The sequence below is a fragment of the Onychostruthus taczanowskii genome, unplaced genomic scaffold, assembly GCF_017590055.1.
Source record: "Onychostruthus taczanowskii isolate IOZ18803 unplaced genomic scaffold, ASM1759005v1 scaffold5, whole genome shotgun sequence".
In the NCBI taxonomy this organism is placed as follows: Eukaryota; Metazoa; Chordata; class Aves; order Passeriformes; family Passeridae; genus Onychostruthus; species Onychostruthus taczanowskii.
The window spans coordinates 16,298,855-16,322,566 of record NW_024502568.1 but is presented as its reverse complement, the minus strand read 5'-3'; the positions used below and the strand labels follow the sequence as shown (position 1 = coordinate 16,322,566).

Sequence of the window (23,712 nt, the reverse complement as noted above, 5' to 3'; positions counted from 1 at the left end):
CGTGCGTCGCACTGGATTCTCGGTCTTGTCCAGGATTCTCCTCATCCTGCCCAGGATTCTCCTCACCCTGCCCAGGATTCTCTCGATCTTGTCTAGGATTCTCCTCATCCTGCCCAGGATTCTCCTCATCCTGCCCAGGATTCTCTCCATCTTGTCTAGGATTCTCCTCACCCTGCCTCTGTTCTAGGTAGCCACTCCAAGGCATCACCCCAGAAAAGGAAAACTGATGCCCACTGCATTTTCAGCCAAAGGCTCTGGAAGTACTCTCCAGCTCTTCTCCCCAGTTTTTCACATGTCTATTTCCATTACAGCCTTCAGTTATTTTTAAGCAACTATTTATCTATTTAAGCAACTATTTATCTATTTTTAAGCATCTATTTATCTAAGCACCATATATAAGGAGGGAAGTCCTAACAGAGCTTTCTGGCTTTAGAAACATATTTTTGTAAGTTCTCAACATGAAATATTTTCTCCTGCAAAATATAACAAATATCATGGCTTGCTGAAGAAATATCCCTTTCTAGACTTGAAGCTTGTATTTTTCTCCTTTTATTTACAGAATGCCCACTTTCTGCAATTACATCAGTTTTCCAGTCCTCCCTTCACCCATGCACACCCTTCAGTGAAGTAGTTCCACGTTTTTATCAGTTATTAAAGCAAAAATGAGTTGAGTTTCATTAGAATAGAAGGTGGAAAATGCTGCAACTGTAGGCCAATACTTGTGTTTCATCTTTTAGGGGAAAAAAACCCCAAAAGGCAGATTGCAGTCTTGCCTTAGTGACAGAACCCTAATTTTTGTGTCCTTTTCTAGGTATTCTGATATTCAGTGTTCTCAGGCACAGGGTGGGATTGTTGGGGTGTCCTGTGCAGGGCCAGGAGTTGGACTGAATGATCCTTGTGGGTCCCTTCCAGCTCAGGACATTCTATGACTCTGTGATTTACATGGACAATGAAGTTACATTCTATTTACAGAGCTGTAAATACCAAATTTGTGGGAAAATACTTTTCAGCATCACCTGGAATGATGGGGAAGGGAGCAGCATTAATTAACCAGAACAGCACACTCCCTGTAATTCTTTGGACACCAAAAACTCGGTGGGGGGCTACAGAGATCAGCTGAGCTTCAGCAAGCAGCTGTGACAAAGTCGCCAGCACACACCAGGTGTTTCTTTCTTACCTCTTGAGCAGAAAGGAAGTGAATGTGCAATAATTTCCTCTCGCTGTCCACCAAGGGTAGAAAAGTAACAGTAACATCATCGTCAGTGTTCAAATTAGCACCAGCGCCTCGATTGCCATAGCCGTCGTTCTCCATGGCAACCAGGGCGGAGAAATGGCCCCTCGTGTAGCCCAGAGCTATGGGACTTTTCCAACAAAAACTCTGTTCCCATAACAAAGGCAAATACACACCTGTGGGGAAGGAAAGCACAGGGAAAGGCTCAGAACTGCTGCTCAGCAAGGAAGGATTTTGATACAAACCTCGTGGTTTGGGCCAAAGAGAAGCACGTAGCATTTAAAACTTACATGGTTTGGTCTGCGCTGACACAGGCCACACTTTTCAGTAGAGCTAATTGTTGTTAATTAACACAAGTCAAATATCTTTGCAACACAAGTTTAAACACAAAATATTACATTCACAACCCATACATTACCACAGCCCTAAAATATATGGTCTGTAGTGCAGTGATGAACAAAAAACAAGGTTAGAAAAGCACCCTTTAATGTCTGATAATTCTTCTTAAAAGTGAAGAAAAAAAAAAAGATTCTGCATGACAGAAATAAAGGTTACAGTCAGATGTCTATTTTTACCAGAGCAAAAATTCCACCATCTGCTCACAAAACTTACCATTAAAAGAACTCACTGCACAAAATGTTACTCAGCACTGATGTAACCCATCCCAGAGAACGGGACTGCTCATATACAGTACTCACAGATTAAATTAACACACATCAATTATTCATACCAATTTAAAAAAAAAAAACAAAAAAGAAAAACAAAAAAGCACCAAAAAGCTGATACTACTTTGCTCAGCTACAACTAACACCTGATGTCACAGATTCTGAGAAGAACTGCACTTTTTCTCATCACCATTTTTAGCAATAAAGACAGCAATTTTGCTCGAGGTCTCAAAATAAAACTGGAACTCCTTTCTTCCAGGAACATAAATAATTCTTGGTGTGTACTGCTGCAAGACAACTTAAGCAAAAGCACAGCTCACCTTGTGACAGGTTAAAAATAGCCCCACATAAACTCAAGTGCACATGTAGCATAGCAACCCCTCCTAGTACAGCTGCTGCTGCAAACACAGCTCCTCGACAGCCATGGAGAGGGAAGGGCAACGCTAAAATGGGAATCTGAGGCAGGGGTGGCTTTGGAGGTTCTGCTTAAATGTTGAGCTCATCTTTTTGTACTGCAGTAAAAATTAGTGGGGGCTACCAGTAAATAATTGTGCCCTTGTTTCTGAATTAGCAATCAAGAGCTACCTAGAAGTCTTTCCATTTGTTTAAAATTAAGAGTCGCACAAGTTTTTACAACACCTCGATTTAAAGACAGATCTTTTCAATACCTTCTTAGCCCTCCCTTCCTCCTGTCCCCATTATTAAATCTCACTCTAAAGCAATGTTAAACACAAAAGGTGAAGAACACAGCATAGTCATTCACCAGAAAGTTTCAAACCTTTGCATTAAGGGAAAGAACCAAACATCCAGTCAAAGTTCGAATTTACACTAAAGATGACATCCAGTCAAAAGTAAGGAAGACAGTCTCTCAACTCCTGGGAGCACAGCTGTGTGACCTTTCAGTACTGAAACTCATCTGTTTGCCTCCATCTCTACACTGAAATTCAGCAAGTGTTTGGAAATCTTCTTTCACCATTGTTTTATCCTGGTGAAAATTCCACACTCATCATTTCCCCAAGAGAGAAGGCTGTGCTGCACTTCCCATTCCTCCTCAACACTGTGATGAGCTCCACAAGAAAAGAATTTCAAGCCTTGCCAGGGAGAATATCTAGTGCTCTTAAGAGTTATAAAAGTCACTCTGATATAAAGCCAGAAGGTCGTGTAACAACAGTTGACATGACCACAAGCCACAGAAAATAAAGAGTATGGGCTAACACCTATCCTGAAGCCACCCACACAGGATTTAGTTTCTCCAGCCTGACCTGATGATCACTTCAGTCAGTCATCTTTTTTCCTGTTCAATTTTAAAAGCTATATATTTGTGCCACTAAATACACATGGCCAGACCAGGAGGGTCAGCCAGGGTCCTAGTTAGGGCTTGAGCAAGCAGATCTTCCACCAATGAAGCTTTAGTACTTAAAGAATTAACAGTCAAGATGGAATCTGGGGAACAAGGAGGCTGGCAATTATGGGATTCACAGCAGCTACAGCAAGGATGCCAAGCTGGAACAAGGAATCCCTGGGAAAAAAATTCCTGTCAGGGAGAGTATTTTAGGGGTGGCTAAGAGGGTGCTACAAACTGAGCCATGATGTTGAACAAGCATGAAAAAAATTAATTTCCCTATTTCTACTATAGAGTGGTTTGGGTTGGAAGGGACCTTAAAGCCCATCCAGCTCCACCCCCTGCCCAATCTTCCACCTTCCCAGGTTCCAGCCTGGCCCTGGACACTCCAGGGACTTTTCTGGTTTATGTGATATTAAAGAGAGGCAGGGACACCCCAGCACTCCCCAAAGCTCCAATGCCCACACACAGGCCCAGAGCAGGAGACTCCTCCTGGCAGCCCTCCCCACTCCCAGTCCATCAGCTGGGTTTCAGCTGTGCCCGTGGCATTTGATGAGCACACATTAACCACAGAAATGAGGCTGGCCAGGGAGAGGAGCAATTCCAGCTACTGTGACACAGGACTCCAGGTTCACCTGTTCCCAGGGCTGTGTCCATGTATGGATGGATTTGGCTTGTGGCAAGCAATCTCAAGATGTAACTATTTGGCTGCTTAAATTCCTGGAAACCTGTGTGCAGTAAAAGGGTGTTCCAAGCACCCAGTTTCCTTCTGGTTCACAGAGCAAGAAAATTTCAGCACATTTAGGCCACGTAACACTTGTCTGCCTCGATGCCCAACCTAGGAAATAAAACCATTTGCAAACCACTAAGCCTTGGAGTTAAAAGCAACACAAAGCTGGAGTGTCAGATTTAAGTGACACAAGTTAACTGTCCCTTCCCAGCTGCCTTTCATCATCAAAACAAAAGTTAACATCTAACTACAATGACTACTAAATTTTTAGACTCTTTAAAAAAGTAATTCATTTCCCTACATGAAGTTTTGTTACAGCCACAAACTTAGAAGCCAAGACTCTAGTTATAAATCAACATTAACTGCACAGCTTAGGGTTTTCTATAGATCATGGCCTTGCCTCCTTCCAAAGTCACCACATTTTTTTCTTTCAAATCACAAAGATGTTATGGGAAGTCCTCAGCTAAGCTATAAATAAAGAGTGGGTTATCATCAAGCAGATGTGCTTGAGGCCAGGAATATGAACTGTGGGCAAAACAAATGTCCCAACCCCCTGGAACACACACAGTTCCTTCCCCGTGGTTCTGTTTACAGCTCAGTTTGTGCACATGCTCCCAATCCCCTCTCATGCTTTATTATTTGAATAATAAAGTATTAGCATGTCACAGAGGGGGAGGTTGCCCAAACACAGATTTGGCTTGCAAAGCAGAAAAATGCATCTTTAGAAATCCACAGTCTAAGCAAAACTGGACTGAGTCATCTTCACATTTATCTTAAGGACAGTCAGGCTGTCCTGAAGCCAGGGAGGAAAAAAAGTCAGAAAGAAACCAATCAAGCTATACAGAATTTTAGTACTGATGAGAAATAAGTCAGTATTCACACTTGCTGTGAAGTGCGAATCACTGAAACACAGACAAATTTTTTAAATTCCCATTTAAAGCGTCATGGAATTCACTTTTATAGGCACCATGCCCACTATAAAATGAAAAACTTCAGGTTTGGAGAGGATTATTTTGTTCTTTTTAATAGCAAATGAAAATTTATCTACAATAGTATTCCATCCTTTTCCAGACAGTCACTTCATGTCACTAGTGATTTACAGCCCGACCCTGTTGAAAAGTGAATTTAAAAAATGAAAGGCTTACCTTGGAAGCGGGTATATCCTAATGTTTCTCCCCGAAAACTCTTGTAATATTTTACTCCATAAACTATAATTGGTCTTCTAAGAATATGTGCAAGTACAAAAATGTGTGTCTGCTCCAAACTCGCTCCAGGCTGAACCAAACACAAAGAAAGACATCACTTGAAACAGATCTTACCATCCTCTACTTTGAAATTTGAAAAACAGTCTTCAAGTTGAGAGAGAAAATGCTTTTAAGAGTGATACAGCTTTGACAGGAAAAACAAAAGGCTGGGAAATTACTGGAAATAAGGAAAAACATTTCAGCTCGTCAGCTGTCAGTAATAATTCTGTCCTATTGCCCAGATTCAATGTAATGGATTTCACTCCCCACTTAGAAGTGAAACTCTACATAATGCTGGGTCTAAAAATAATTCCTTCATCTGAGGGCACTCTAAGGCAAATACCTTTTGATGATAGGAAAAGGGCACATACAAAACAAATCTCAAAAAAGTAGCACCAAAATCATGTTTATATTTTAAAAGAGAAGCTAAAAATACTCCCATAGCTGGAAGCTTATAGGAATGTAAATCTCATTCTGGAGGGGAGTTATAAAATCTCATCTTGCAGGAGTTTGAGCAGTGTAAACTGACAGATTTGGAGGTGTGTCTGGGAGGTTAAAGTGCTGCAGGAGCTGGATATTAAACATATGATTGTCTATGAGTTTGTTCTACAGACTTCACTCTAATACCACAATTCTTTTTTTATGTTGCACTGCTAACAGGAAGCTCAAAAATTAAAATTTCAAATGAACCTTACCATATCAGCAGAAGAGCTTACCCAGTAAGATTTTAAGATCATTGGCTTAACAGGAATGTTCTTCCTTCATAGAGAAATATTCTTATTCCCAAAAAACTCTTCTAGTTCTGAAACTTCTTTCCAGATATTAAATATCTTTTCCAAAAGCCCTCTGACAAAGGAGCTTTCTTACCTGGCTTGCAAGAGAGAGAATGAATGCCCAATCTTCCTGCCACTGTTCCTCTCGCAAGGAGAAATGTAAACCGAAGCTTTGGGAATACCACGATTCCCACTCTTTCCAGCGTGTGTAGAACCTAAAATGTTAACAGAGAAAGAGAAAAAAAGTGGTAAAGGCAAAAGTATTTACTCAGCCACCATAATCCTGACAGCAGTATTTAACCCTTGTAATGCTTCATCCAAAGAAAGGGGAAGAAAGAGAGCAAGTAGCAGGAAAAATGGATTTTGTTTTGTTTTTTATCTTCAGGAGACTCCATTTATCAATCTTCATTTAAGAACCACTTTAAAAAAAAGCAATGCCCACAGCAAACATGATCCAAGTTCCTACCAGGCTCCTGCCTAGTTTGACACTTCTTGCAATAGGGTTTGGGGTTTTTTTTAAGTCTTATTTAGGCTTATTTAAGTGTTGATATACAGGGAGCATAAGTAAGACATTCCATTTCATACAGGAGGAGTTGCTCATTCTTCTCACACAAAAAAATAGGTATTTTCTATTTTTAACCACATCATGAGTCAATTAACTTCAAAGTGCTTGCATATCAATTTCCAACAGCCCATGGTTAGGAGGCAGAATCTGTTTTATACCAGATTTTGGAGCAAAGGGGTGGTAATTCCACATTATATGGAGTTGTAAAGCAATGTGGATAAGAATCAAATATGCAAAGGGGGATTTAGTTTAGTCATGATATTTTATTTAACCATTTACCAAGAAAAATGACACATTAAAAGGAAGGTGTTTGCTTTGTAAAATTTTTAACTCTGTCCAATCACCACACTATGGAAAAGCCACAACTTCATATTAGGAACCAGGATTTAGGGAACAGTGCTAAGCCAATTTTTGAACAATGGCCTTTACTGTGAAGACAAAGAAGCTATTCTGAAGTTTCAGCTTATTAAAAATGTCATTGAAATGAACTCATTTAATTAAAACCTGAGAATATCAGCAGGCAGTTGAGTGTGTGTGGATAAGATCTTTCCTATTCTTTCAGTTAAGGTGGAATCACCCTAAAATCTTGATGTGTAGGACAGCAGCCACCAGCCAGGCTGGGTTTCCTGAGTCCAGCTAAAACCTTTGCATGGCTTAAAATTCCAATTATTAAGATATTTGGGTAGGTCTGGGCTAATTGACAGTAATATCTACAGGGGATCTTCTGTATCTATATTTCACTTTTTATCCAAACACACCAATGCTTTCACCTTTGAACCTGATAAATATTTTGCCTGCTTTCTCTCATAAATTTCTAACAGTACTTTGTGTTAAATTAATTCATTCCCAGGTCTCTTGAAAGAAATTTAATCAGATTCTGGAGGAAAGAGAAGAAAAAACAAAGCAAAGAACAACAAAAACTCCCACACCATCAGAATGAGAGAGAAAGCCCAGAAAATTCAAGGGAAAAAAGAAAAAAAGGAAAACACCAAACTACTCCCTAAAAGCTGGATTGTGAAAATGTTCTGAAGAAGTTTTTTCCCTGAGTTAGCCACATAAAAGATTCTGATCTCATTTAAAGCAAACTTTTCAGGTTAACACAAGAGAACTCAATGCATCCATTAAAGAATAAAATTCTGAAAGTCAACTTAGGGCATGTGCCTATTCTCTAGCAAAAGCTAATGGTGGAAAACAAAAAGGAGCACTTCAAAACACACTTTTGTGTAAAATAAAAAAGTGGAGTTATTGAAAGGTGAGTGGAAAAGACTCCACAGGCCAGAGCCTCTGGGAACTTCACTATGGAGCTTTTTCTGAGTACCAGACACAAGACTGTCTCTGGTAAATAGATTTTTCTTTGTTCAGCATCTAAACAAACATAACAAAACCAGGTCAAATGAGTTACATGAGTGTTTTCTGTCTGACTATAAAAATGCCCATTTTTAAGTGTCTTTGTGGAGGCTTTGAAGAATAATTCCACTAGATAAAAAGTTTAAGCAGGGATTGCATTTAAGAGTCTGTTCCAGTGATGACATCACTTGCCATCAGCCACATGTCCTAGCCCACAAAATTAAATGTATCTTCTCAAATGGAATCTATACAGCACCTACAGGATGTACAGAATGATCAAATTACAACAAAATCTGGCTAAAAGACTTATTCTAAAGACTTGCTCCTAACAAGAACATGACTTGCTCCTTCAAGACTTGTCCTTTCTAATCTGAAGACTTGTTCCCTTGAAGGAACACATCAATCAGTTAAAAAATATGCTTCTGATAAAGATTACACAAATTCAGAGTAAAATGAAAATTCTGTCTAGACATAAACATAAAACTAAAAACCTTAACAAGATTGAATAGCCTGTAAGGGAGAGTTATGTTAAGATACAGCAGTAAGTCAACCACAATTAACACCAACATTTTGGGAGATTTGGTCCAAAGCTCAGTACTCTGCAGCACGTTTTTGGATACCATGTTTAGTTTTGTTGCCATAAAGAACAAAACCTGCTCTATCCTAAATTTCTGTTCCGGCCTTATGGGAGCTGCCTGTGGTGCCAGGGACATTCCTGCATGGTTGAGATGCACACTCCATGCTGAACAACTCCAAAGCAGTGATAGATCTTCTCAGACACTGGTTCTTGGGAGAACTGCTTCTGAAGCACAACTTTCTGGAATCCAGCTCTGGATACTAATTTGGGGAGTTCTCCCCCAACAACACAAAATTTACTTACAGGTATCCCTAAATTAATCTTTGTTGTTGACCTTCTGTACAGCAAGAGGACAGGGACAGGCTCTTTCTGCAGTATGTGCTGACAGTGTTTCTGCTGTCCTTGACTACAAGAACATCAAAGAAATGATAATCTGTGCCTAGGATTATCAGTCTTTAACAGCTCATCCCTTAGTCCAGGACACTCTGGAGAGCTGCTGGACACCACTGGGGGAACAACTAAGATTGTCCCTCTAGCAGAAGGAAACCACAGTATCCAACTAAAGTAGGTCAGTGGAAAGCAAGAGAAGTTGTTTTACAGAATGATAAATCAATTTTATGGCCAAATGACAGAACCAGTTAAATGTCAACACTCTCTGCTTTACTGCCATTATTTTAGCAGAGAGAACAGGGATAAAAAGAGCAATCCTGAGTAAAGCTGTAACTAAGCAGATGGAATGAAAATACCAAAAAGTTTATAAAGAATAAAAGGCTATCTTCTACTAACAATCATCTGCACAGCTCCCACCAAGCAGCAAGGCATGGCATGTGCATGATTTACATTGCAAGGACACAAATTCCAGCTGCAGTAACTGTGGTTAGTGCATGCCTGACAAGTATAAAGCATTTTAGTGTTTGAAATGCCATTTGCTGAGCATCACACACCGTCCCTGAGTTCACAGCGTCCAAGTTTCCAGTGCTCCTATTTCAAACATGAGATGAAGATCCCAGCTGGGACCACGGGGAGTGGACAGCTTTGAGGAGCACAACCCACAGGTGTCTTGGGCTGCAATGCAAGATGTGGCTGGGGGTGGGTATTCTATTGCCATCTGCTGGAGGTGGGGCACTTATCTTCTGTTCATTGGGCCACCTGTCAAAACCAAGTGGGGCACTTTATCTCTTCCACAGAAGATTTCTTCTGCCCATGGCCAGCGAGTGTCCCTGCAGGGCTGATCAAATTCCATCATCCCACTGGGAGATGCTCCGCCCAGGGGAGGAGCCAAGCATTCCTACCTGGATACAATCTGAGCCTGGAACAGCACAGCAGCCTTTGCCCACTGCATTCCCAGAGGAACAGCTTTCTCCTGCCCTGCATTCCCAGAGGAAGAGCAGGCCCATCTCCAGCAGCCCTGGGGCTCCAGAGGAAAACTCCAGCCTTGTGCAGGATCCCTGCTCCAGCAGAACCACAGATGGCCCTGCAGGAGGGCTGAGCCCCCATGGGATGGGACTGTGCCCCCACCCTGCCCCACAGGGGGTCAGCTCCTGCTCTGACTCTGTCAGTGGTTTTTTTTCTTTACACTATTACATTTGTATTTTTAATTTTCCTAGTAAAGAACTGTTATTCCTATTCCCAATCTTTGCCTGAGAGCCCCTCCATTTCAATATTACAACAATTCAGAGGGAGGGGGTTTGCATTTTCCATTTCAGGGGAGGCTCCTCCCTTCCTCAGCAGACACCTGGCTTTTCAAACCAAGACACCAGGGAACGGGGGAGGGCTGGCTGTGGGCTTTTGCCGCTCCAGCGGACGCAGAAGCTGCCCTGACTCACCAGTGGGAGCAGTCGTGTAAACTGTCGTGCAGAGCCTTGCGCAGCACGGAGTCCTTGTCGTAGATGCCCCAGGTGGCCTGGAGCACGGAGTCGAGCAGGCAGTCCCCGGCAGTGCGGTTCCAAAGTGCGTACAGCCTGCTGTCCAGGCGTGTCCCCAGCTCCAGGGACCAGTTAATGATGGGAGACTCCTCTTCCAGCTCTGCAACGGCACAGCCAGCTCTTGAACAAGCTCTTATTTATCTCAGGGAATTCAGACAGCACAATAATGGCATAGTCTCAATGATCTACTCCTTTGCATGAATAAAACTCTGCTTTACTTCTTTCTACAATTGATGCCTCAGGTTTAGTTTTTCTATTTTTCACATTCTGTGCTGCTTTAGTTTGAGGGCCTGGGCTTCACATCAGGGCATGGTGAGCTCTCTGCACAGAGCAGGGAGACAAAACAATTCCTGCTCCAGCTGGGCACCAAGGACAAATGATCCAAATCTCAGCCCAAGAGCACAAACCCCGTGGGCTGGAGAGAGAAAAACAAGCAGGATGGGAGTGCAGGGGCTGAGCTGGAATTGGACACTGAACTGCAATGTGCACATGGAGCAGAGCTGATCCCAGGGAGAGACCCCGGGAGCGCTCGTGCATTTTGGGACCATTTGGGTTCATCCTGGGTGCAGCCCTGGCTGGGCTCTTGTGCTGCCCAAGGTGGATCCATGGAGAAGATCATTTTAATAAATCCGTGCTTTATTCTGTAACTCTGTCCAGCCTCTGTTCTAGGGCAGCCTGCATAAGGCATCAACATGAACAGGTCAACTACACTGGCTGAGGAAATTTCTTCTACTGTCAATAAAATAAACCAAAACCAAACCATAGCTCCCACATCACTTGTTTGAGAATTGTTACTGAAATGAAAAGACTTTTTTCAGTTTTCCTTAAAAAGCTTGTGACTCAAAACTGACTTTTAAAGATTTTTTAAAAGCTCTATAAACATGATTTCTACAGACTCCATTTTCCCTCTGCCTCATAAATAGACTGGAAATGTTAAAATTAAAATAATTTCACATGGGCATGCAGTGACAGGACAAGGGGATGGCATCCCACTACCACAGAGCAGGGTTACATGGATGTTGGGAAGAAATTGCTCCCTGTGAGAGTGGTGAGTCCTGGCACAGGCTGCCCCATTCTGGAATTTGCTGGTTTGGAGCAACCTGATCTAGAAGGGCTTAAAGGTCCCTTCCAGCTGTGACTTGATGAATTCCAGGGTGAACATCAAGCTGAAAGCTTCCAATCTCTGTTTAAAACATGTTCATTGACAGAGCCACGTATATACTGACATATATATCTTATTTTTAGTAAGAGACATTCTCTAATGAAAAGCCAGGAGTGATCCCAGCTGTTCTCAGTGCATTTACCTTTCTGAACATCTCTGTCAAGTACTTCATCAAATAATTTTTCTTGGACTGTGGGTGGTAAATCTTCAATATCTGAAAAAATAGAAAGCAAATACAAGAGTCACTAAATGTTACTGCAAAAGAGACATCACCAGCTGCTGCTCAGGAGAACTCCCAGAACAGCTTTTGCCCTATCAGCCCTAACACCTCCTCTGGAAAGCTGCTGCCATGTGTGACCCAAGGCTTTGCAGAGCTGCTGGGGCAGGTTGGCAGGTTTGCATCTCAGCCTCACTGTCACATGTTTGATGCAGAAAGGATCATCACAGCATGCACAGGGTAAGACTGGATTTCTCTGAAGGAGAAAGTGGAGAACCACTTTGAGGTGAAAAATTTTAAAAAAGAGTATTTTTACTTTCAACCCTCTTGTATTTTAGCACAGCTTTAATCCTAAGCAATGCTTTTCCACCTATCTGGAATGGCTTCCCCTCTGCAGTCTGTCCCAGTGGACAGGTAAAGTTTCCCAAGGGATGTGTTCTTCTCCAGAACATGCCCTTCCTATGTCATCTCATTCAGGCTTCAGTGAAATAGTTCTGAGAACCCCAACGGTTTGCAGCAAGTTAAAAAAACAAGAAATGGGAAAACTATTGAGCTATGCCATGGAAAATGCCAGTACTGACAATTGCTCCAAGAGAATTACAGACAAAATTTGCAACTACCTCATAAAAAAAGAAGAGGGAAAAAAAAAAAAGGCGGAAAACTGTATAATGGGCAGAACTCTTTTGTGACTGCTCTACCATTTAAGACAACAAACACTTGCCATACATTCTAAAACTCAGCATGTGCCACACAGTAAATATTTGCTCCTGGCCTGCATTCCAGCAGAGGATAAGCAGTAAAGGGCTGCCAGGCAGAGCAGCAACCAGAGAAACTTTGCTGGTTCCAGCACAATCATGAAACTTAACATGTGAAAGTTAAGGCAGTAAATAAAATAGGAACAGGAACATCCAGCACCCCTTCAGGCACTTTAGGGGATAAGGACTGGGGCCTAAGTGGTATTTCAAGGACAAAAAGATCACTCTTAATTGCAGTGTGGTAGCTGCCAGTCCTGCTCAGATGTCCAATACCCCAGGGCTTTTAAGCCCACATTTAGGCACATGAGTTGCTACTGAAGCACATTAATGCCTGGTGCAGGCAGGGGGATGGGGGGTGGTCATTTTTTTTTTTTTTTTTTTTGTATGATTGGTTGGGGCTTTTTAAGCTAAAACTGCATGCAGTGACCAGCAATCAATGTAAAAGCTTTGCTCTCTAACATCCAAGCACTGGCTTTTCAGGAGGATCCAATCTGTTTATTTAAAAGGTCGAGTGGAAACTGGTTCCTAAACTACATTGCTCAGGTAATATCTGAGCAGAATTGTGTGAGTTATACTTCTATCCTTGGCAATGCTCTCCAGAGCCAAACTGCAAAATATGTGCAGTTGGCCAAGTGCGAGGAAAGTGGAAAGTCTTGATGCACAAAAGCTTCTGAACAGTTTCATGTTTTAATTACTAAATGGCTATTACACGAGCCAAAAGCTGCACAGTATTTTAAGATGTCTCTCTTGAAAATACTAAACAAATTCTTGAGCTCTGGAGAGAACGTTTCTCACATGTTATTAAATCCTTGTTGCCCCTTTCCCTTCTCTCCCCTAAAAAGCAATGAAATTTTACTCTCCCAGGCACCCAACCCACATGCCTCTCACACACAAGCCAGAGTACAGCTTAATACAGCACCTCAACCAGGTGCACAAGTGGTAAATATTATCCACAATTTTGTAGAGGAGATGAGGTAGCACTCAACCAAAGGGGTTCCAAATAGAATTCTTGCAATGTTTTTTATTATAAATAAGACAAACAGATCTGCTGATGGCACAGTTTGCAGCTGCAGGTTTTCTGACTAGTGGTAGCATTTCTATTAAAGGAAACAGCTTTTGAAGATTAAAAGTCTTCTAATAGCTCCTTGTTAATAGGTAAATATTCTCTTGATCTCAGAGCACCTCAAAGTATTCAAAAAGTGCTATTGCTACCACCAGGTAAAAAGAACAGCTCTGGGCCTCAACAGCAAGGACTGAAAGCTAAAATAGCCATGTGAAAAGTCACATCATGGACCAGAAATGTCTGGGCTCCAATCTTCACTTTAAACACAACCTTTCCTTAGAACACACCACTTTTCTTCCACTTCTTCATGTCTAAGTAGGACAACAGATGCTCAGTTCACAGGAACAATGTATGGACTGAAGTGTGCAAATACTGAGTAATCAAATTCAACTACTAAATCTTACCTAATTAAATAGGTCTTAATAAATAAAATTCTTATTAATGAATAAAACCTACACTCACATCAGCACCAGAAAGCCAAAACACAATTTTCAACTAGTGGCCAAGCAATAAAATCTTCCAGCAGGAAGAAGGGTTTTGTAGCTACCTGCAGGCAGCGTAAACGTCACAAGCTCAGTCAGAAAATAGCAAGCAAAGTCTCCCTTGCGCTGATGAAGAGATGCAGCAATTTCCCGGCGGATTTGCTCCGTCACCTCTGGACACACCATGGCAGGAATGCACTTGGCTGCATGTTGGGACACCTGTAAAACAACACAGTTACTGCACTCAGGATTATCCCATTCAATATCAAGATTTGGGAGGGATGACCACCAGCAGAGAGTATTTGGTTAGCAAGGAATGCAAGAGAGCTGTAAGCACTGGCACCCTGAGAGATCTGAAGTGTAGTGACTCTTAATGAAATGTCTGTCATGGAACTGATAACATAGATCTTGTTAAAAGCATCTTTAAATTGAAGAAGTGAATTAATAGGTGACCATTCCCAGATGAAAAAGAGGGAAAAAATAGGTAAGAGCTCATAGTTACAGCAATCTCAAATTTCATGCATGAGTTAAATCTAGATTTAAGAAAATTTCATTTCCACTGCACAGGACAGTTTCCTACAAACCTCCCAAAAACTGTGAAGCTAAGATAGTTAAATTTCTCCAGTTCTAGTCATCACTGGCAGCAGAAACCCATTCAGTGATGAAGGACAAATGGCACAGGGATGACACCAGATGCATATAAAAAAACACCTTTAAGACCCACATTTTCACTCACTCATATCCTAGAAAACAAAATTATCACAAGGGCTCAAACACAACTAAGCATTTCTATAAATGACAAGATGAGTCAGTATTCCTAGGCACTGAAATAAAAGCAAACACAAAAAACCCTAAGACAGTATTTCAGTAAATTAACTTGTTTTAAAACATGTAACTCCATCCACACAGAGTTATGTAAGCAGCACAAAGCCACTGGTATTAGTCATGTATAAATATCTACTCAAGGCTTTAGCTGCATTTGTCTTGCTTCATCTACTCTTTTTAATTATTCAACACTGAGCATTCCATCATCTTTATGTGCTTTGTAGGCAAACAGCAGCTTTCAGAATTGCACTAAGCATCAGGGAAGGAGGCAGAATAAAAATCTGGCCCTGATCAGGTGAGAAACCAAAAGTCACTTGAAGAAAACAAAAAAAGGTAACAGAATTATTTATGGGGCAAAGATGGAGAACAGCAAAGGTCACCAGAAGTGAGGTGACACAATGGAACGTGGAAGAAAAAACAGAGGAACCAGTCAGTCTGTAAACTGGGCAAGGAATAGAAAAAAATGCAGCAATTTTGCAAAGCAAGAAATTTGCCTCTCTCTGGAAGAGAAACTCCCACAAAAGCCAGGAAAGCCAGCCCAGGTAGACTTACTGATTAACAAACCCAGAATAAACTGCGCTGTCATTGATGTCAGTGCTTTGCTTTGAGAGCATTTCCTCTCCCTCACCCAGAGCACAGGAAGCCTCACAATAGCTCACTTCCACTGCCAGTAAAGTCACAACGTGTGCCAAGACTGTTCATTAATGAGAAAACTGAACACCCTCAGGACCATCACAAGGGAGTCTCTTAAAGCAAACTCACTTCTTGAGGAGAAATCCACGGCACAAGGCAGCGATTCGTGTAAATTCCACCAGCAGCACGAACCAGAGCTGCGTGCCGCTGGCTGCACACGGGGGTGCAGTCACCTGGATGCTGCCCCACGCCTGCAGGGGCCAGGGGAGCTCACCTCAGTGAGGAGGATGGCCAGCATGTCCTGCCTCTGGAAGCGGATGGCCAGGTGCACCAGGGTGTAGCCCACGTCGAAGGCAGACGGGCGGTTCAGCAGCCGCACCTCGTCCGCCGTCAGCTGCCGGGCAATGTCCCCTCCGGACGACTTGTAGGCTTCCACAGCAGCTAAATCACCTTCCACAACTCCTGAGGGCACAGAAAACAACGCACAGCTCACTTCAGACAGCCAGGCAGCCATTCTGGAACAAGCCACCTCATTTCACAGCTCACCTGTAGCTGTTCTGTTACAGGCCAAACAGACGATGATCAGCTGCACAGCAAGGAACTTGCCAATTTTTTATTATTTTAGGCAGAAGGCTACAAAATATTTACACTTACCTCATCTCTCAGACCATTTCTATTACCCACACTATCTGGAAAATGTAAGAGATCAAAAGCCAACTCAGAAGTGGACCCATGATGAAACACCAGCAGTAACATACACACGAGCATTTCATTTGACCAGAGAGAAAGTAATTTCTTCACAGTACAGAGATTTTTGATTATTTTGATTATTTTATCACCAATTACCAGATCATATAAATAGGATCTATTGAAAGGTTTTTGGACTAGAAGTTTTATTTTTTCCAAACAGTACAAATGGTACAAAGCATAATTTTTTCTCTGCAGCTCACCATCTCTGCTACTAAAGGAGCCTGAGAGTTTCACTCAGGATGGTCTATTAAAACTGAATTAAAGAGAAATTAAATACATTGTAGGTACCTTCTAAAGCAAGATCAGAGAAACAATGAACAACCCCAACGTCTTCTACAGTCCCTGGCAATCTTTGATTTATGTACCAAGCTTCCCATCAAGACAATCATGCTGAATGTATTCCTTAGCTGCAATTATCAGAATACACCATCAGTAAGATGTGGAGCTGCTAACAGGATCTGTTCCAATATAAGACTTCCTAAATTTAGAAATTTCTTCAAATATATTCTATTTAGGTGCATGGTCCACGAGAGAACAGTGCAGCGCTGAACTGAGGAAACGGGATAGTGTCCCTAAAGCCATCTTTACTGGAGCAGTAAATAGAATCTCACTCCTGAGAAGCAGCCCTTGTTGCAGCAGCTCAAGCAGAGAAGAGCACAGATGACAAATGAGAAAACCCTGTCCCTATTTTCTGCAGCTAAACCTCCTTCCTAGCTCCTGAGAGACAGCACCTGATGGAGGCTGGAGATTGAGACCCAACTCCATCCTTCACTTCATTTGCTCAGCAAGACACAAAAGCTGATGAACAGGAAAGGTCATCAAACCCAATCAGGCAAGCACTCCCACTCAGGACTTGAAATTAAATAAAAAAAGGAAAAAAACACAACACTTCCCACCCCCTCATCCCAAACGAGTAGAAATCCCCTACCAAAATTAAAAAAAAATACTCCAACACAACAAATTGAAATGGCTGCTAGCAGTGAAGCACACTAACCACTGGCTTCCTGGCTAATCCAGGATTTAGAAAAGCATTCTTAGCTCAACCAAAAAGTATCATTTTGAATGCTGAGATTATAAAGCTTTCAGAAGAAACACGGGGAAAATGGATTATCAGTGCAAGACATTTCTCTACAAAGTTATCAGCTGTGCTGTGTAAACTTCCACAGATAACAAGATTATTAACATAGATAAGTTTGATTATTCAACAGTGGTCTGATGCAGAGAAGTTCCAAAACAACAATTCAACTGCAGATTTTAGTCAGACAGTATCTACCCGCTCATTCCAAAGTCCTAACAGGCCAGGGCAGAAGGAAAACCACACAGACAGTATTTTACTGTTTTGTGCTGCATGTGTCTGTCTCCTGTAAGGAAGATATTCCTGTTCACCTCCAGCACTACTGTCTCATTCAGTGCCTGCCCATGTATTCTCCCCTGATGAGTTCTGTCTGTCCACTTTCAGTTCTTGCTCTGTAGGAGTCAGAAGTGCCAAGTGTAGAACTTTATTTCCATGCAATCAACATTTCTGCCACTGATAAGGTAATTCCTCATGGCTGTTGCAATGATCATTCCAAACAAATACTCCAAACTGATATTTTGAGTGTGTGTGTAGATTTGTATGTGTATCCAGCTAACAAATCACATTTCTCATGACCTCCCTTCTTAAAACAAGTTATACCACAGCTCTGGCAAACCCAACACTCAGAGGAAAGAAGAAATTTGAGAGAAGAGCAAGTTCTCTGCTATCTTATGATATCGTTATTTTTTTATTATTACATTAATTTAGGAGAAGCACCTTGTTAAAGACTAAAAGGTACATCACCCTTTTTTGGATTTTAACCACTTCTACTTACAGGGGGAGATTCCTGTTACCACATCTGCACCTTCCACCACATCCCCCAAGATAAACACACCAAAGGCCACCCAAGACTGGTAGGTGGCCACTCTGAGTACCCAAATATCCACAACTGATTTCAAAGTTCAAACAAATATCTCTAAAATGATCTTTTGGTGACAGATGATCAGACCCAAATCACATTCCAGCCAGCCTGTCAAGCAGAACATTTTACTACAGCCTACTACTGGGAAATTCATCATTTTAATTGTTCTTTCAGTCCCCCACCCTCAGCTACTTATTATCATCCCACTCTTCATCAAACCTCAGCAACAACTGAGATCCAAGGCTGATGCTGAGGTGGTCATGTGAGGTTTGGCAATGCCTTTTTCAAGCACCAAATACTACAAGCTGCAATAAGGATCCAAATCAGTGACATGTGCTCTATGCAGCACTGCCAGTTCTGGAAGTTTATTCCCACGTCTTGCAATACTTGACATTCCTAAAAGCCCCATGTCCTAGAAAAATTACTAAAATTGTTATATAAGCTGTCAGTTAAAAAATACATTTCTAAACTTTGCTGATGAAGTTTAAGCTAAAGATTGAGTAATACATCCAAACCAGGCAAACTGAGTATTTTTAATAGGCCTTTAAAAAAAAAAAAAAGAAGAAATAAATACATTTATTTTTAGTTGTATTTCAGGTATAGGGTTGGTGTGTTTCATGATACAAACCATCACAGCTACAGCTCATGGAGAGATGGCAATGTGACTGTGCATGGATACTATCTGGTCATCTTCTGTTCTTTAATCAAAACAAGTTAAAATTACTCTTTATAGCAGGGGGAAGCATCAGGAAGTTTTTGTTTGTCTAATCCAACTCACTACTGCAGGGTTGATATTCCTTGGGCATGACAAGCCTCCTTGGCCCCTCTGAGCCACAGCAAGAAGTTCACATTTCTCTTTACCTGTTCCACCAAATATCCACTCCACTATAGCCACTTCAGAACAGGGAAAATTCCTGACAGCCCATCAAGTGCCAGTCCAGACAATCCAAGGCAGCAGTGAACACAAAATACAGTGATAACAGGCAGACTGTCAGAAATATGAACCAGAAAACACAAATCTTGCCCCAGAACGATGAGGTGAATTTGCCTACGTGCACCATGCCTGCAGTTCTAAAATTCAGTATCACCATACTAAAATGAGAACTGAATATGCCTGTATTGACAATAGGAGGCACATTCCTACAAAGGCTTTGATTTCTGTGGGATGAGCCAAAGCCTCCAATTCATTAAGTCTATTTAAATAGAGCTCAAAACCCCCACTGTTTATGAGAAATACTACAGAAATATTTACTGATGTTATAATTCCCTGCATTTCACAACACAGAAGTGCCTCATTACTTACACAAGCAGACAGAATCGTGTCCTGTGCCAGTTGGATTATTCCCCACTGACACCCACTGCATTCCCCAGACTGGTAAAATGTCAAAAGGAAGAGTGCCATTTGCCTTAGGATTGTTCCCAGAACACCCAGGAGCCTCCAGGAGCTCAAACCCTTGTGAGGGCACAGCCCTGACTGGCTTCAAGAGCAACACAAACACATCCCAGTGACTCAGTGCCTGCTCCTGATCCACACAACCACAACCTTCCTTTAAAGTGGACTCCAGAAATGTCCCTTTGCTCTTGCCCCTGAGTACACCAGTCTTGGTGTGCCCCCTAAAAAATTCTGCTTAGCCTAATGTAAACCCTCTGACTACAGTCTGACATCCTAAGGGAGAGCACAGAACGCCAAGTGCTGCACCCAAGTCATGAGAAAATACGAGTGTAAGTCAGAATTCTGCATTTACAGGTTCAACTGTGCTCCCATTTTGCAATTCAGGCATTTCCTCTTATTGGAAGATTGTCACAGCACCAGGAGCCAAGGTTTTTTTCTTCTTCTAGCAAAGCCCTGCCTCTTAGGAACAGCACAGATCAGACATTTGCATCTTAGTATATATTAGATTATAGAAATTAAGAAGGGATTTCAAAAGTCTAAATTTAAAAAAGTGTCCATCACCCAATTACAACTCTCACCATCTTGATCCTCCTACAACTTTTACAACTTCCTTCTTTATTAGATGTCAATATTATCCTCATATTAAATAAGCCAGAATTAGCTGCCAAAACCAAACTATTTCTTTAGAAGTGTAAATATTTATGAGGTTTCGTGCAGTTATAGAAACTTGGAAACTATGCAACATGGTTTTCTAGAAATGCTTGTAAGCCTAAATCCTGTTTTCCCTTAGTGCACTTTTCCAGTGGCTTCAGAAAGCCAGGTAGAAAAGTTCCCAAGGAAAATACTACAGCACAGCCTTTATTTACCTCATTATCTTTCTGATAGCTGTGGGGCAGTGGCTGGCACAAGCTGCAAATGCAGTAAGCAAATTCTTTCAGCAGACTGCTGCAGTTGTGACTATCTAAAGAACAACCTGGGATTAGGGATTTCTGGGATTCAAGGAGGCAGCAATGCCTCCAATAACCATCCTCTTCCATCTGAGCAGACTGCAAAAGGGAACACTTCATCTTAAGGAGGTCATTGTGCCTCCTGTGTGGGACAATGCCTTGAACTGCCTGGCAAGAGAAGGCAAATTGCTCAAACAAGCAAGTTAGACATTTTAGAAGTCAGAAGTGGAGACAGCTCCTGCTGTAACACAAAACAGATCAGAGCCAGAGCCCTGTGCTGCTTCTCTTCTGCCACAGATACAACTGCAAGTGGTCTGCCACATATATGCTCTCATTTACTCATCTAAGGACTAATCCTAAGATTGGTTTAAGTGCCAGCAAGTGAGAGGCTGATCAACTGACCCACTAAAATCTAATTCTGACACCTGTTAAGAATCTCTTCTCCTGTAACACAGACTGCTGAGGACCTGTGGCATTTTCTGGAGCTGAGTCAGCCCTCAGGCTCTTCCAGCTCTTCGTCAGGGGCACATGAGGTGGCCATAAATGAAGTTTTATTGATAGTAAGTGACTCACAATTTCAGCCAAGGAAGAATTTCTTCTGAAGGACGGACTGCTTTGCAAGCAAACGTGACAAATCAATTTATAAAAAAGAGAGGTTGTCTGAAAAACCTTTATGGGCCTTTAACACACTCTTCTCTTTCTGGATTTCCAGGGCCTCCCTTGTCAGTATTAGTACATGATCAACAGCAGGTCACTCTCCAGGTAACGACACAGAGACAGAAACTTCTGTATATTAAGGTTTTTTTGATTCTTCAAGCTCAGCACCTTTCATCAGCTAAAAAAATGAAGTAAATACTTCCAAGAAGACATGTACCTTAAACCTGACACCATTCAATGCATGAGAGCATGAATACTGGTTTTTCTTTGTTCCATGCAAACAGCTCTTCTCCCTACATACAATCCATGCACTACATTTTGAATGTATCATTACAAGACAAAGCAGCACAGATGTAAGAAGAACTGTTTAAAGATGTCCTTATCCCTCTCCAATCTGTCAGAGGCATCCACACCCCTTGTTACTTGCAGGGTTGTACCTCAAAGAGAGGCTGGACGGTAAAAAATCATTAATTATTAAGTTAACCATCAGTGCTTCTAAGGGAAATTGAAATAACTGGTTTTAACTTGATCATTTATTCAATTATTTGTAGCATAAAATATCACAGCGCTTAAGAAAAGCAGTCAAGAGACCAAAGTAAAAGGAGTTATGATTTTCTGCCAAGGAGTAAGGCAGGCAGAGTTCTCCTCAGTCTCAAAGATGTACACACACAAATGTAAAGCATTTATGAGAGGACAGATGTACAAGGCACAGATGACATCACACAGAGCTCTCCCAGCCAGGTGAGAGTTGTGATCTTACATCACTGCTACCTGGCCCAGCAGCCAAGTCATGCTTCCCACTGTCCCAGGGGAACAGGGAAGGAGGCTGGGCTGTACAGCTCCCACCAGGGACTCTTCCCCCCACCCATCCCCACAGGCACCGTCTGAGTCCCCAGGCAGGGCAGCGAGGCAGGGCATCCCCTGGCAGTGAGTAATCCATGCTGCACTTCCCTGAACAGTCCCAGCCCAGACTGACAGCAGCAGGGAGAGGTGCATGGCCTCTCCTGGCCTCCGGCAGCCTGCTCCCAGCCATACGCTGCCCACTCCCACAGCACAGCATAAACAGAAACATCAAAGTTCAGCTCCACCCTGGATGTGATGAGGAAGCCAGTCTGAACTTACTACACCAGCAAAGAGAAACAAAACCCCTACATGCCCCACAAAAAACATCTCCTAACCCAGCTTCATTTTCAAACAGCCAGGAGGACAGAAAGGGGCACCTGGGACAACTCTGGGTGGCAGTGCCAGCTGAAAGCACCTTGTTCATGTCAGTTCCTTCAGGCTGCCTTTGTGAACACTCGGAGAAGAGCCAGAGGCTCTGCAGGACACAGAGCAGGAGGTGCCTCTGTGTCTCCCAGAGCTGCAGGGCAGCGTGGGACACAGCCCAGCCAACTCCATACCAACGTCTGGCCAGGGAGACTCCTTGCCCACAGGGTTTCTGAAGCCTGGGTAACATATCTGGCACCAAGTCAAAAATCTAATGGCATAAAAAAAAACCCTGTAGGAGAGATAAAACAGTCGACAAAAGAAAAACTACACAGACATAAGTAGGAATACTAGGAACGAATTTACAGTCCTTTTAAGGACGTACTGCAAAACAAGATTCATCACAGATTGCTCTAAATACTTTGGATTTGTTTAAGAAACACACTCTTAGTGGTTTCTTTCACAGAGCTAAGAAGAATGTGTGCACCATCCCCACAGGGAGCTCCAGCCCATGACAGCAATACCCACCTTACTGACCTGAACCAAGAGAAGAACACACTCTTGCAGCAGGTGATAAACAGGTGGAGGAGAAAGGAAAAGGAGAAGAAATGCAGTTTACTTTTAGTCTAGCAGTTCAAGCTCAGGAGTTGCACTCACAACTCAAGAATCCCCAGCAGTGCCCTGCAGCAAACACACTCTGCCAGCATCACTGTCAAATGCAGCCCTGAAGTGCCAGGAGATGGGAAGCTCCAGGGTAACACCCAAGCAAACTCTGGATGCCAGAGAGGTTTTATAGGCACAGCCATCCTCATCCACTTAATCCACAGCCAGCTGGAACCAGCTTCACCAGGCCCCACAGTAACTCCTGATTGTTGCACATCACATTCTCTAAGTCCCACAGGCCACCAGGACTGCCTGACAGCCTCTGCCAAAGGCACCATAAATTATAGAAAAGGTAATAAAGTTTAATTTAAGTATACATCAGTTCCCTCCCCTAAAAATTGAGTCACCTTGCACTCAACATTAATCTTGTTCTAGGCCACTATGGTAGCAAACATTGGTGTCATTGCAGAAACCATTTGTAATTCCTCTTTGTAAATTAAACTGGCATTTGGAGGAAGCCAGTAAGCCACACTTACTCCAGTTTCTCCTAGGATTTTAATAAATTTTAACCACATGAATCAGTTTAAAATCTCATCTTTCTCAGAAAGAATCACTCAACAGATACACTCACTCTGAAAAAAAAACAAGCCAATTAAAAAAGCAACATTCAAGTACATTTGCTG

At 42.2% G+C, this 23,712-nt stretch overlaps 1 protein-coding gene across 6 annotated transcripts in view; it reads right to left on the bottom strand.

Moving 5' to 3' along the window:
- The window catches only part of ZRANB1 (zinc finger RANBP2-type containing 1), a 44,994-nt gene that overhangs the window by 4,690 nt on the left and 16,592 nt on the right, over positions 1-23,712 (bottom strand). For all 6 annotated transcript variants that reach the window (XM_041415901.1, XM_041415897.1, XM_041415902.1 and 3 more), the window contains exons 4-10: positions 15,811-15,998; positions 14,144-14,297; positions 11,704-11,775; positions 10,301-10,499; positions 6,080-6,200; positions 5,114-5,243; positions 1,178-1,407 (exon numbers count right to left, since the gene is read on the bottom strand). In XM_041415901.1, coding sequence (XP_041271835.1) covers positions 1,178-1,407; positions 5,114-5,243; positions 6,080-6,200; positions 10,301-10,499; positions 11,704-11,775; positions 14,144-14,297; positions 15,811-15,998 — 1,094 coding nt within the window. The remainder of the gene's footprint in view (positions 1-1,177; positions 1,408-5,113; positions 5,244-6,079; positions 6,201-10,300; positions 10,500-11,703; positions 11,776-14,143; positions 14,298-15,810; positions 15,999-23,712) is intronic.